The following is a 13,517-nucleotide window of genomic DNA, read 5'->3' on the forward strand; positions in this document are numbered from 1 at the left end:
CCCTAGTCTAGAGTCTACATCGAGCCAGAAAAATTTTCCCAATTTCTGCTTTGGACCACATGTATATTTTTTTTTTTCTATACCATTCTTTTTATCAACACTGAAGCCTTTTTGTTGGCTTTCAAGGGGCTTCACAGTATCACTCCATGGTGGGGATTAATCATGGCTTGCCAACACCAGTTCAAGTCTCTCTGTGTTTGAAGTTGGCCATATAACTGAGCTTCCTACCCTGCCCTCAAGACATCATCCTGGGCCCCCTCACCATTTGGGAACTCAGTTTTCTCTTCCTCTGGGGCTCCCTGGAGATTTCCCCTCACTCTTTTACAAGATCAGCTCTGTGCTTTAAAGGATGTCTGCTACCGGCTGGAGAGATGACTCACCAGTTAAAAGCACCGGCTGCTCTTGCAAGGGCTGAAAACAGTTGTGAAACCACCTGCCATTCCAGCTCCAGGGGATCTGATGCCCTCTTCTGGCCTCTTCATATATATACACAGACAGACAGACATAGACACACACACACACACACACACACACATCTTTGTAAAAGATGTCTCTCTGTCTCAACACACATGCCCAGATGTTTTGTAGAGAAATGTCCTAGGCATCAGGTCTGCTGTGCTGTGGGAGTGAGCATCACATCAGAGGCTCTGAAAGAGGCCTTCACCTCCACTTGGACCATCTCCCTGTATCAGTGGTCCTTAGAGTGGACTTCCTGTAAGCAGATCTACTGCCCCAATGGGCTTCAAAAGCCCCTCCAGGAAGACATCTTGGTTTGCTTTGTGCCTGGGTCCCCAGACCCCAACCTCAGCTTGGCTGAGGGCAGGACACCAGCCTAGTCCTGTTACCGGGTATCACCCGTTCTGGAGTGCTCAGGACACACAGTGACAACCTGGGAGAGCGCTGGTGCTGCAGGAGCCACCAAGAGGCCCTGCTGAGCCCTGGGGAGCCCTGCAGGGAGGTGGACACTGACAGCCCAGGGAAGGCTCACTGAAAGCAGTCTTCAAGACCCTGAAGACCGCATTCAGTGGTAAGTGGGTGCTGTGACCCATTATCTTGTCTGCTAACCAAAAACCAAGAAAATTCAAATAAGATAAAGCAGGAGCTATGGCTCAGATGGGGGAAGGGGTTACCAGAGGCCCCAGCCCACACAGAGGCCCAGAGCACACATGAGGAAAGACCCAGTAGGAGCAGTGGAGACCTCCATGCTCTTGAGGCACACAATGGCCCCAGAGAGCTGACAGGAAACAGCAGGGGTTCAGATGATGGAGATGCTACCCAGCCAAGGTATAATAGCCTCAAAGAAGGCCCAAACAGGCTCATCTGTCAAAGAGGCTGTCCACTCACCTTAATGGCTTCCATGACAGGCTCATACAGGTCTGGGAAGCCTGGGAACCTAAACACCATGCAGTGCACCAGCTCTGCCAGCTGCTCCAGGCAGCTGGTCCCAGAGTTCGAGTCCTCCTTGACCAGAGAGGCCACCATGGGAGGAAGGTGAGGAAGAAGCTACAAGAGAGAAGGAGGGTTAGCTCGGTGCCAGGCCACCCAGCTGAGGCTTGGGCTGAAAAGAGGAGCTTCTGCAGATTGAAGGTACACTCATGCGACCAGTGTCCTCCTCCGCTAGGTAGGGCTGAGTTCCACGGGAAGTAATTTTCCTTATAAGGCCTATGGTCTAAGACTCCCTGCCTCAGACTCTTTATCTGCAAAGCAAGATAAATAATTCCTTCCTCACAGATGTGAGGTAGCCAGCTGTTCAGCCTCACCCAACCAGCCTTCCCTAAGAGCCACAGGCCTCTCTGCCAGCAGCAGATGCTCAGGCCGGGTCAGCCATCTGGGTGAGCTGAGCAGCATGAGCACCTTGTTTGTGTTACATGGCTGGGGCGGAGGGGCTGATGGTGCTGGAGACAGTCCCCAGGGCCCAGTGTGGGCCAGGCAAGAGCACCACCGCGGAGCTTCGCCCGCTGGCCCAGACAAGCTGTGTAACCTGTCAGGATTTCATGGTGGGTTACAGAAGGTAGTGTCTGAATCAGGTCCTTCTCAGTCCAAAGCCTATTCAGTTCCCCAGCGTTAGGGGGTTTCAATCAAACCCCTTAGGGTATTACATCCCAATGTCCTAATGGAGAGCTGGGCCACAGGAGCACAGGACACTGGTCACATGTTTATATATGGCAGGCTCGAGACACTCATCACCTCATTCCTTCCCATCCTTGGGGGTTTACCCCATTCCAGATTAAGGTCACCACAGTGACACTTGTCCCCATCCCTGGCTCTGATCTTTTTTCATTTCAACAAGCTGGAAAGTACAAGGTTACTGCTGTGCCAGCATGAGGGTCTCAGAGAAGGGGCCCCTCCCTGAAGAGAGCCTTGAGGACAGGAAAAGGAGCCCGAGCTAGAGGCCAGGCCAATAGCGCTGGTGGGTAACGAAGTGAAGGAGGGACAGGTGCTTGGGAGTCAGACCTCCCTGTCCGCCTCCTATGGGGACCTGTGACTTGCTAACCCTCTCCCCAGTGTCTTTATCTCAAGAAGGAAGGCCTGTCTGGACACCAGATGAGTGAGCATCGGTAGCACCATTCCTGACCCCTGACTCGGAAGAGCTGTAGCTGTCCCAGAGCCAGGCTCTGTCATTCTGCAGTGTGCTTGTGGGAATCACACATCCTCTGGCTTCCATCTCCCATCTCTACAACAGGGCTTAAGCCTCCTGTGCTAAGTAAGATTGAGAGTTTTGCTTCAAAAGCCCCAACTCCCTGACTCCCCACAGAAAACCGTGTTAGGTCTCAGGCAGGTCAGAGAGGAGCATCGGGGCCTTACCAGGTGGAAGGCTTCGTGGGAGTGCTGGAAAGTCAGGAGCATATACTTGAGGACAGACAGGGCAGCTCCCCGAACGATGGGGTACAGGAGCTTAGAGAAGACCTGAAAAAGAGTTCATGTCAGGGGTCCCCAGACCTGAGCCACTCCCCAAAGCCCAGTGTGGCCACTGTGGACCCTGAAAGGGAAGCAGAGACACAGAACAGTGGAAGCAGCAGGCTGACGATGGAGCAAGAACAGAGACAGGCCTCAGAGCTGGATGGAGCAGCACATGGTAGAACGGGCAGCCAGGGTTAGTGAGTGATGGGTGGGTGGGCAGACACCTGCCCTGGAAGAAGCAGTCAGAGTAATGGAGCTGGAATCTGAGGCCCAGAGAGGAGCAGTGAATTAGCCCCGTCACACAGTGAGCTTGGTTGGGACCCCAGGACCCTGCATCCCACACCTGCACAGCTCCCAGAAGAGACCAGTGGGAAAGGCCACAAGCCCGGGTTCCGACAGGGCCACCAACCTTCTCAATTTTGGCGAGCGAAACCTCTATCAAGATGCTGAACTTCTTAACAGCAGCCAGGCCCTTGAGAAGGGCAATGATCCACTTGTCAATGTTCTTCCCCAGGGGCCAGGACACCCAGTCGATCATCCTGGTGAGGGGAATGACCGTGACACAGGGACAAGGGAAGCCCAGAAGCCAGAACAAGGGCAGCCCAGGGGCTGACCATGAAGTCCTGACTCACACCTGCACGGGGCACTTGGGTCTTCGGGACTAACAGGACACTCCTTCCAATGCATCTGAGCCTAGAGACACACCCAGCAGAAGTGGCTCACAGTCCTCCAGCGGGAAGGCAGGCCCTTTGACCCAGTGCACCTACTACAGGGGAGAAGGGACTTCAGGCTATCCTGGCAAAGAGCTCCACCCTGGAGCTGAGAACTCTGGCCCCATCAAGCCCCTGCTCTGAGCCTGACTGCATCTGCAAATGGAGACAACCCCCCTCCCGTGAACTGTCACATTAAGAGGGCAGGTAGCTAAACCCTGCAGCGTCGACCAACACCAGGTCTGTGTGGACTGAGCATGGGGTGGGTATGTGGTGAGTGCTCAGGAAAACAGCACCACTCAAAAACTGGGCCACTTATGAAAGTTCCCATGGTGCTGTGCTACACCTCACATGGCGGCTCACTTTTACCTACTCCCCAAGATATTCTCTGATGGGCCCAATGAGAACCACTTTAGAGCTGAGGAAACTATCATATGGCTATCAGGAGACTTGCCCCTCCTGCCTACACCCTTACCCATGCCCCACCCCACCCCCTCCTGCCTATACCCTCACCCACTAAAGACCAGGGATCCAGGAAAGCCCTGTGGAGAGGGTGCTCTGTGCATGGGTACAGGAAGAACAGCAGAGGGAGGTGTGCCAGGTAAGGGGTCTGCACAGGCCTGAAGAGAGGAATGCAGGCAGCCCAGTCAGTGGTCACAAGGCAGGTCAAGCTAGTCCACAGGATGACAACATTCAAATGAGGGGTGTACACAGATTCAGTGAGTGGAAATGCACCCAAACTCTGCTTCTGGGCTTTTCCAGACTCAAAGCACACCAGAGACTACTTTCACCGTGTGTGTCCCTGTGTGTCTTCGTGTGTGTGTGTGTGTGTGTGTGTGTGTGTGTGTGTGTGTGTGTGTTTGCGCGCGCACGCGCGCTCTCACACACCCACAGAATAGAACCTAATGGACAGCAGATGTTCTCTGTTATCACTCATCTTAAGGGTCTCCCAAGGGTTTGCCCATCTCTGCCTCCTCAACACTAAAGTCATCACTGAAGTTATGTGTATGCATGGCCATGCCAGGTGGTCGGTATTTGAACTCAGGTCCTCAGAGGTAAGTATTCTTAGCCACAGAGCCATCTCCTCTGCCCCTATTTTTACCTTCTCATACTACCATGCATATCTACTTTTCATAGAGAGGGAAACTGAGGCCAAGGGTTCAGAGCCACCCACTAGTACCTAGTCTGGTGTTATCTCTGGTACCGGATTGTGTCCTTTCATCGTGTCCTTTACATCCAACTCAAGGCCAAGCAGAGATGTACTGTAAAACTTACAGATGAGAGCCTGGCCTCTGACCAGGGATAGTCTGGGTCCCCACCCAGAGTCAAGAGCTTCAGAGAAAAGTGAGGGGAAAGCCCACCCCCCACCCACTACCCTCAGCACCCACCTGCTAATGGCAGTCAGCATCTGGGGGTCTGTGACGCTGTCATCATTGCTGAGGTTCCGGACCACCCCATCCATGAGCTCCAGTGGGAGGTGCTGGACCACACTGGCCAAGGCGCTGGACGGTGGCTCCTCCTCTGGAACAGGGATAGACTGAGCTCTCCACACCCTCATGCTACCACCCCTTAGGCTGAGCCTCTGCAAATAACACATGGGGCCACCTCCCCTCCCCCTACAGCATCAAAGTCTCTGATTCCATTGTAACACATTCATTCAAAAACCCTTCGCTGGCATATGCTGACACCAAGAGGAAGCAGTAAGCCCCAAATGTGCACGTAAAGAAAAGCTCTTCAGCACAGGCGGATCTCTGTGAGTTCAAGGCCAGCCTGGGCTACAGAGTGAGTTTCAGGAAAGGAGCAAAGCTACACAGAGAAAAAACAAAAGAAAGAAAGAAAGAAAGAAAAAGGAGAGAGAAAAGTCCTTCAGAAGAGTTAATGCTGGAGCTAGCCTTGGGAGGAAAGGGCATTCCAGGTGCAGCTACACAAAGGTGGACATGTAAGAAGGCACATTTAATGCCAAACTCTTGTGCAATTGTATAGGAGACAGGCTCCCATACACAGGCTGGCCTTGGCTCTTCCCTCCTTCCCCCTGCACAGCCCTGCGATCAAGGAAATCACAGACCTCAGCTCAGTCATCCACACTAGAATCTAAGATCCACTTCTGGCTGGCGACTGGACATCAAGATTCCAGAGTTCAGGGGCAGGAGAAATGGCTCAGTGGTTAAGAACTCCTGCTGTTCTCGCAGAGGACGGGGTTCGGTTCCCAGCATCCATATGGTGGCTCACAACTGTCCTTTAACTCCAGTTCCAGGGATCGATACCCTATTCTGACCTCAGCTGGCCCCAGACACACACGGCAGCGCACAAACATACACTCAGGTAGAACACTCATGCACATGAAATAAAAATAATTTTTTAAAGATACATTCTGAGTTTAGGTATCACCTGCAAGCTCCCCTGCTACCAGATGCTAATGGCTCCAGAGGAGCCTTCCTGACAAAGCCCAGGACCCACCATTCTGCCCTGCCAAACTGATCCCATCCTCCGCCCCACGTAATGTGTTCCCGGCATTTCCAGCTCCATCATTGCAGGACACCTACAGCAAATGCCCAAGGTAGGTTTGCTCACTTTAAAAAAGAGCATCTCAATCCGCCGTATGAACAACCCGCATCAGGGCCAGCCCGAGTTCCCGCCCCAGCCCGGGCTGCACACGCACCTGTGCAGGAGATGACGGCGAACAGCTCCTTGAGGCAGGGCAGGATGGCAGCGGGCTGGGCACGCCAGAGCTGAGCTAGGAGCCCGCTAACCTGCTGGGCCTGCTCCAGAAACTCCACGGCGCCCTCCTCGCCCTCGGCAGGGCAGCGGAAGCGGCCCAGGCAGCGCACCAGCTGCTGGCAGAAGAGCAGGCGGTGCGCGCCGTCGGGTACGCAGCGCGGGTGGCGCGCCAGCAACCGGGCGACCTGCGCGCAGGTGGCGGGCCCGGGACGCTCGCACACGGTGCGCAGCACCTCGCGCCGCAGCAGCGCGAACACCTCGTCGGCCGCGGGCCCGTCTGGCAGCAGCTGCAGCCCCAGCTGCACGCAGGCCAGCGCGCGCGCCCCCGGGGGCCCCGCACCGCCCTGCAGCAGGCGCAGCACGCGGCGCGCGCTGAAGAACTCGGCGAAGACGTCGGGGTGGTGGCGCCCCGCCACGTGCAGCAGCTGGCAGCCCACGCGGCGCGGCAGCTCCTCCGCGCCACCCACGTAGAGGCGCGCGCCCAGGGCCAGCAGCGCCAGGCACTGCTCCCGCTCCAGGGGCTGCCGCGCGGCCTCCAGCACGCGCCGCACCAGCCCTTGCTTCACGCTCGCAGGGTAGGACGAAGTCACCACGGCCTCCAGGATCTTGTCCATGACGGCCACACGCTGCTGGGGGGCAGGGAGCAGGGCAGCGCACTGACACACACCCGGTCCAGATCCCTGGGTGCTCACGCTGCAGAAGGGCCTCGGTTTGCTTGCCTCTAAAATGGAACACGAATATCTTTATCACAAAGAAGTAGAACGGAATGGCACCTGCCCAGCCCCTGGGAGTCCCAGCTCTGGCTGCTGGACGCCTTCTCTCCGCCTCTCTGGTGACTACAGACACTCTTGAAATAGGTGAGTGTGGGCTCTGGGAGCAGCCGTAAGTAGTCTTGAGTAAGCCACTTGGGACCGGGAGGGCTGGGGGAGGGGAGGGGACTGGGCCCCGCCCAAGACCCTTTTCTCAGATCACCTACAAGTTTGCAAAGTTCTCCTCTTGGAGAGCGCTGTGCCATTTGCCTGATTCATCCTGTCTCTAAGTCCTTGCCACTACAAACTTCTTTTCCTAAAAGCCTACAATACCAGTCCGAGGTGAGCCCACACCCGGTCTGGAATAGCATCCTTTGTGGGGGATGGTGTTATCAATTTGGTAAGACCTAGAATCACCTGCGAGACAAGCTTCGGGGCACACCAGTGAGGGATTTCTGCCTCTGGTCAAATGTGGGGGATTATCTCGATTGGTTTGAGATGGAAGACCCACCCACTAGTCTCTGGGTTGGGATCCTCAACTGTATAAGGAGGAGAAAGTGACCTGAGTACCGGTCCTCGTTGCTCTCATTGTCCTGGGTGTGCAGTGACCAGCTGCTTCAAGTTCTGCCCCATGACCACCCCCACCCTGATGCGGAATACCTCCGAGGGGAGCCACCAGAAATCCTTTCTCCCTTAGGCTGTATTTTTCCACAGCAACTGGAAGACATTAGGATTAAGCCTGGTCCCTTCTCACAGCTACCAACACTTGATGCTAGGGTCATCCCGATGCCCTTCACTGACCCTCCCACCCAGCCTGGCTCCACAGCCCTTCACTCCAGCCTCAGCCCCTGCTCTGTCCACCAGGGTTCCCTCTGTCGCATGCATTCACCCCACCCCCCTCCCCCCCTCCCCCCCTCCCCCCCACCCCTACCCCCACCCCCACCCCCCAGGCTCACAGTGGAATGTGATTCCCCATAGAAAGAACTGTTTAGGAAGAAGTAGGAGGTGCGGGTCTCGGGTCTCGTTGTGGGTAGTGCATCACTGGCAGGTTTCAAAAGATAGCATTCTCTGCCTCCTGCTTGCTGAGCAAGATGTGATGCCTTTGCTCACCCACCATGGACTCGAACACTCTGAAACCATAAGTCCGAATTAAACACTTCGTTTTGTAAGTTGCCTTGGTCATGATGCTTTATCGAAGCAACAGAAAAGTAAGACACTTGGCTGGCATTCCAGGAAAGCCTCACCTGACCTTCCTACCTGCTTCAGACCTCTTAGCTAAACACTCAGAACATCCTGCCCAGCTCCTCTACAGCTCTTGGCTGGTATCAGCCTCCCCACCACATTAAAAATGGTTCCTGAAGTCAAGTTTTGATTATCAGCCTCCCCAGCACCTGGCAAGTGGCTAGCACACAGTAGGCGTGTGTTGGGTGAGTAGGTCCTTACCGCCCGGGGCTGTTCTCTGGACTCCTCCACACTGACCCAATTCTAACTCTAGAGTCTCAGGCTCACTTCTTCTCTAGTTCTCACCTAAGAGAAGGCAGGGCCCTTCCTCTGCATAATCCTACTCTAGGAGAAACCCAGCATATAGTAGATGCTTCATTTACTCCCCGAAAATTACTGAAGCTTCACGTTGCAGCTGGGTGAAGACAGTCGAACATTTCCTGGACAATGGGCCAGAAGCCTGATTCAGAACCTGAGCTGTTCTGGAACGAGCTACACACCAGGCTCTATGGAGATGCACACTTCTGTGTCCTACCTCTGAACTGCACCCTACCATTACTGCATGTCTTTTTCCAGGGGCCCCCTTATTTAAGTCTGTCTCAGGGTGTGAGCTCCTTGGTACAGGGACCAAGCTTACTTCTCAGTGCCTGGCATCTCCCACACCAAGTTCGAATTTTTGGAGTTCAGTGGTTGGAGGGTACACCACAGCCCAGTTCAGTGGCCCCCAAATGCTAGCCTGGCTGCCTCAGAGTCAATAAGCCTTTAGCACAAGTGCACTTAGCATCTTACTGTGGAGCTTATTTGTCTGGGATTGAACCCAGGGCCTCATGCACCCTACGAAGCACTCTAACATTAGCCTGAGCTATACTGCTTAGCTGGCTTTTCCGTTCTGCCACTTGCTTCTGCCTTTCATACTTTGCTGTTGTTTGAAATGTAAATTAAAGTTGCTTGATATTTTTGTTTTGATACAGAGTCTCATGGGACTCAGGTTGGCCTAAAACTCACTAAATAGCTATGGATGGTCTTGAACTCCCGATCTTCCTGCTTTCACCTTTCAAGTGCTCAAATTATAGGCATGAATTACCATGCCTGGCTTCTTGGAGTTTTTGTTTGTTTGTTTGGTTGGTTGGTTTTGTTTTTAGATGGGGTTTTACTTTGCAGCCCAGGTGAACCTGAGTCTCATTACTCTGCCCTTAGAACCTCCCACTGGTTTGAAGGGGCTATGGAAAGGAACAAGACGCCCTTAGCATGGTGCTGGATGTGAGGAAACTCTCAAGAGACATCACTTCCCACTGCCTAGGAAGCAAAGTCTGGGGTCCTTAAGGAGGCTCAAGCCTAGTGAAGGAAGCAGATGTGTACAGAGAGCAACAGGCAGTACAAAGGGAGACCCGCAGGCCTTTAAAGACTAGCCTTGAGGTTGGGGTGCCACGAGTTGGATCCCCAGTACCACACAAAGAATTAACAAGAAATAGAATGGCACCCCCACCACCATGTCACCCTGAACCCTCTTTCTTAGGCAGGAGCTAGGACAAGGCAGTTGCTGTCATCAACCTCCTCCGCCATGTAGACGAAGTGGGTGGGTCATGCTTTTTAACCCAGGCTGCCAAGAAAGCCCAGCATGCACACTGCTAAGAAGAAACCTTAATCAATGAGATTTTGGCATCATGTACAGAGGGCAAGGGCATAGGGCAGGCACAAATGGAATTCTGGAGCCAGAGAAGGTTCTAGAAAACATTTAAAATATTAAAGTAGAAATGGAGACCTGCACTGTGTGACCTTGAGTAAGGCATATATATATATATGGGCTGCTTTTCTCGTTTTAAAAATGGGGATAGATGGCATTAGATTAAACCACAGAAACCAGACGATCAAAGACCCGCAGTTCCCTGCCGGTTTACCTGACACTACGTCGGGTGGGCTGCACTTGGCAGCTGGAAGCCCCGCCCATCAGGACCACCCAAAGTTCCTGTCACCAAAGCCAGCCTTCCTCAGTCTTGGGCCTCTCCACAAAGCACAAGGCTTGCTACCTGCGCCAACGCCTACGCAAGCAGTCGGGTCAGCTGTCACCATGGTTACCAGTAAACCCACTTGGTGATATCTTGGATGCATTCACGCACAAGAGCTTCAGAGGTTTTGACTTCACCTAACTCCAATCACAGGCCAGAGAAGGAGGGCAGGAGTGGGGGGTAGGGGGCACACATTTCCACGACACTGGAGAATCAACTGTCATTCTTCCCTCCCGGAAGAAGCTGTGGGCCACCTCTCTCGGAGGAGGAGGCTGGGTTACCCAGAAGGGACGGCTGGTCCACACAGGCTCTGAGTCCAGCGGGCTGCTCCACACCAAGTACAGCAGCCCTCCTCCCTTACCAGAGCCTGCATCCAGAGACGGGTCCAAGGCTTCCGCTCAGAACCACAGGCTCACCTGGGGCAAGCTCCTTCTAGCACCTCGGCTTTCCCACTGGAAAATGGGAACTGTTCTGCATCTGCCACTCCTAGGGCTGGGCCAGTGCTAATAATAATAATAATAATAATAATAATAATAATAATAATAATAATAAAAAAGATGGTGGCTTGGGCAGACATGAGTCTCTTGGCCCTCTGTCATGGAGGGAGCACACACATACTATGAGGGGAAGGAGGTGAGCACTCCCTGCCAGCTGCCTCTAGGAATTCCCTCAATTCAACTGTTTCCACTCTCCCCCAGCATCAGCTCCTCTTTATCTCCTGCCTGGACTAGGACAGTATCGTTTTCTAAACCTCAATCCCTCATTTGATCCATCCTCCACGAAAGGCACAAGTCCTGGAGGACAGCAGTCCAGGTTTTTAATGTAGCCGGACACAGCCACCATGATGGCCTTGGTTACAGACAATCGACTCCTTCACCTCTCAGCCTCTGAGACCCAAATGGAAGATGACTGGCCACTTACTTCTTGCCCTTGCTCAAGCCCTGGGCTTGTGCCCTCACACTGCCAGCCTGTCAACCTGGGCGTCCAGGCACTTTCTGAAGCAACACCCCTCCCAGAGGGCCCTGAGCCTTCATCTGTCCCTCGTGAATACCCTTGGCATTCCAGATGAGTGCTGACAGTTCCCTGCTTCTGCTTGGGGGAACCTGGCTCTTCTCCATTATCACCTGGGGGTCTGTGGAGAGGGAGAAAGAGACTGAGACCTCTAGTGGTCAGCTCAGCCTTCAACACCTCCTCAGCCTCCCTTTGGCCTCAACTCCCTCAGCAATGCCCTCGTATTAACTTCCTTTCTGGAAAGTTCCCTCTTGCCTGGCTACTCAGAACCTCAAGGCCACTAGCCCCCTCCGACAAAGCCCGCACTCGAAAGCCTGGCACCGGGGCTGTCTTCATGACATGACATGACACTGATAGGGGTCATTGGACGGGAATTGGAGAAGGATTTGTGTTTTGTTTTTTCCCTGGTGTCCTCTCTGTGGGAAAGGGTTTACCTCTTCTCTCCTGGCTAGTTCTGACTCATCCTGCAATGCCCAGCTTGCAGGCCGCTCCTTGTCCCTCCACAGAGCGAGGCTCTGAGCCCTGGCTCCACAGCCTTCTTGGCTCCTTCATCCTCTGCAGTCTAACTGGCTCCAGCACTCTCTCACCCACCTGGCTAGGGTCTGATGCCGTCGGAAGTAGATCCAATCCTGTTCCGTACGCAGGGCGCAGGATGGGAGTGTGCCCAAGCACAGAGGTGGGTATGAAGGTGTGCCTAGCTATTGATGAGAGAGACCTGTGCCAGCAAAGCCAGGTAAACTCCAGGATGTGACCAGAAAAAGATTCCAGAGACAGGTTTAACCTTGAGTACCACCCCTGCCCCTCCTCTGCCTGGGCCTGGTCTCTAATATCCACAACCCTTGAACATCTGTGAGACACCCCACAGAGGCCTCCTTACCACTCCAGAAATGATCCACACAAGCAAGGCAGAAAAGCAGAATAAAATCCCTGTTCCTGGTTAGCCCTGGGTCAGCTGTTCCCAGATCTCCTCAAAAGGGGGAGAGAGGGTCTGTAGGTCCCTGCCCTGTGCTAGGGGTTGGGGGGTATTCATCTTCTCTCAGTCCCTCACATTCACCCCCACACCTTGACCCCCATGGGTGCCAGGGCTTCCTGGGGGCACCGTTTGTCCCTGGGGTCTCTGAGCTGCAGAATGTCCGCTTTTTAACTTAGTGTCTGACTAAGGCAGCTCGGGATGGCACCCTTCCCTCCAGGAGACCTTGTCTGGCCCCCGGGCTGGGTCCTGATCGAGGGTTTTGCTGTGCCGGAATACTGAAGGGGAATGAGAGGAAGGGAAGATGATGGGACCATTGTTCCGCCTCTGGGATTGGCCACGCTCACCCCTACCTACAGAACTACCCCTCACTAACCTCTGTTGACCCAGCCCCCACTCCCAACCCAGACTTTCTGGGAGGGAAGAGTCGAGCTTAAGCTTCGGTTCTCCAATCTGCAAGGGTTGTCAAGGGTCCCAGATTCCGGGAAGCTAAGACCACCAGACAGCCTCTGGATCCTCGGTTATGGATCCTTCCTTATGCCTCCGCACCCCTGCCCAGTCCAGATGGGATCTGGGGTTTCTCCACAAAAAGACTGCCAGGCTTCGTGATACTAGGTATGTGTGCTCTCAGTACTGAGTGGGGCAGGAGCTGGACCACCTCCACTCTATTCAGTTGATGAAGATGGATAAGGCTCAGAGAGGGGCAGTACTAGCCCAAGGTCACACAGCAAGGCCCAGAAGAACCTAGACCTCCCACCTCCCAATCTCGTGTTCTCAGAACCCTGTAGGTAAGTATGGGGTCCGTGAAACACTCTCTGTCCCCCCAACCCCTGCCATCAGCACTCACACCCAGGGCCCCCTTACCTCATGGACTTCAGCGGGCCTTACCTCAGAACCCACTCCTGGGCGGGGCGCTTGGGCCAGGTTTGTCTAGGCTGGGCCAGGCTAGGTCAGGGCGGGTCCTGCGCTCCCCGACCGAGGGGTCCCAGACCTGAGGGATGCTGCTGCCACAGTGATGTCCAACTCCACCCACCCCGCTCCGCATAACCCTAGATGGACCTGGGCAGTGAAACTCTGCTGCGCGGTCGCTGGGCTGCGGGACGGAGCGGGGGGAGGGGCGGGGTGCGGGAAACTGGGCGGAGCCAGAGCGGGGGCTACCCCGCGAGCTGCCAGTCCGGCCGCGTCCCCTTTAAGGCCAGCTGGCCCGAGTGCGGGTGGGGCGGGCCAGTAG

The 13,517-nt window shown here is 54.6% G+C and overlaps 1 protein-coding gene across 2 annotated transcripts; it reads right to left on the reverse strand.

Annotated features, from left to right (window-relative positions):
* Positions 1-519: 519 nt before the first annotated feature.
* Positions 520-13,480, reverse strand: Usp35 (ubiquitin specific peptidase 35). 2 transcript variants are annotated; one of them, XM_036208602.1, is made up of 7 exons: positions 13,175-13,480; positions 8,035-8,208; positions 6,271-7,050; positions 5,000-5,132; positions 3,311-3,440; positions 2,806-2,907; positions 520-1,503 (listed from the first exon to the last, which is right to left on the reverse strand). In XM_036208602.1, exons 3-7 carry the CDS (start codon positions 6,941-6,943, stop codon positions 1,324-1,326), a joined length of 1,218 nt encoding a protein of 405 aa, XP_036064495.1. In that variant the 5' UTR covers positions 6,944-7,050; positions 8,035-8,208; positions 13,175-13,480; the 3' UTR covers positions 520-1,323. The 2 variants fall into 2 exon arrangements, with proteins under 2 accessions (XP_036064495.1, XP_036064484.1); XM_036208591.1 differs by lacking the exon at positions 8,035-8,208.
* Between the last annotated feature and the right edge of the window lie 37 nt (positions 13,481-13,517).

The sequence above is a fragment of the Onychomys torridus genome, chromosome 1 (assembly GCF_903995425.1).
Source record: "Onychomys torridus chromosome 1, mOncTor1.1, whole genome shotgun sequence".
In the NCBI taxonomy this organism is placed as follows: Eukaryota; Metazoa; Chordata; class Mammalia; order Rodentia; family Cricetidae; genus Onychomys; species Onychomys torridus.

What these genes read in the sequence shown, in the direction of transcription:
- Usp35 (XM_036208591.1), bottom strand. Translation starts at nt 6,943, where the DNA reads ATGGACAAGATCCTGGAGGCCGTGGTGACTTCGTCCTACCCTGCGAGC. An exon ending in CGCCGTCATCTCCTGCACAG is followed by an intron (nt 5,133 to 6,270) that starts GTGCGTGTGCAG and finishes TCCCTGTTCCAG; the next exon opens with AGGAGGAGCCACCGTCCAGC. An exon ending in CGCTCGCCAAAATTGAGAAG is followed by an intron (nt 2,908 to 3,310) that starts GTTGGTGGCCCT and finishes ACTCTTTTTCAG; the next exon opens with GTCTTCTCTAAGCTCCTGTA.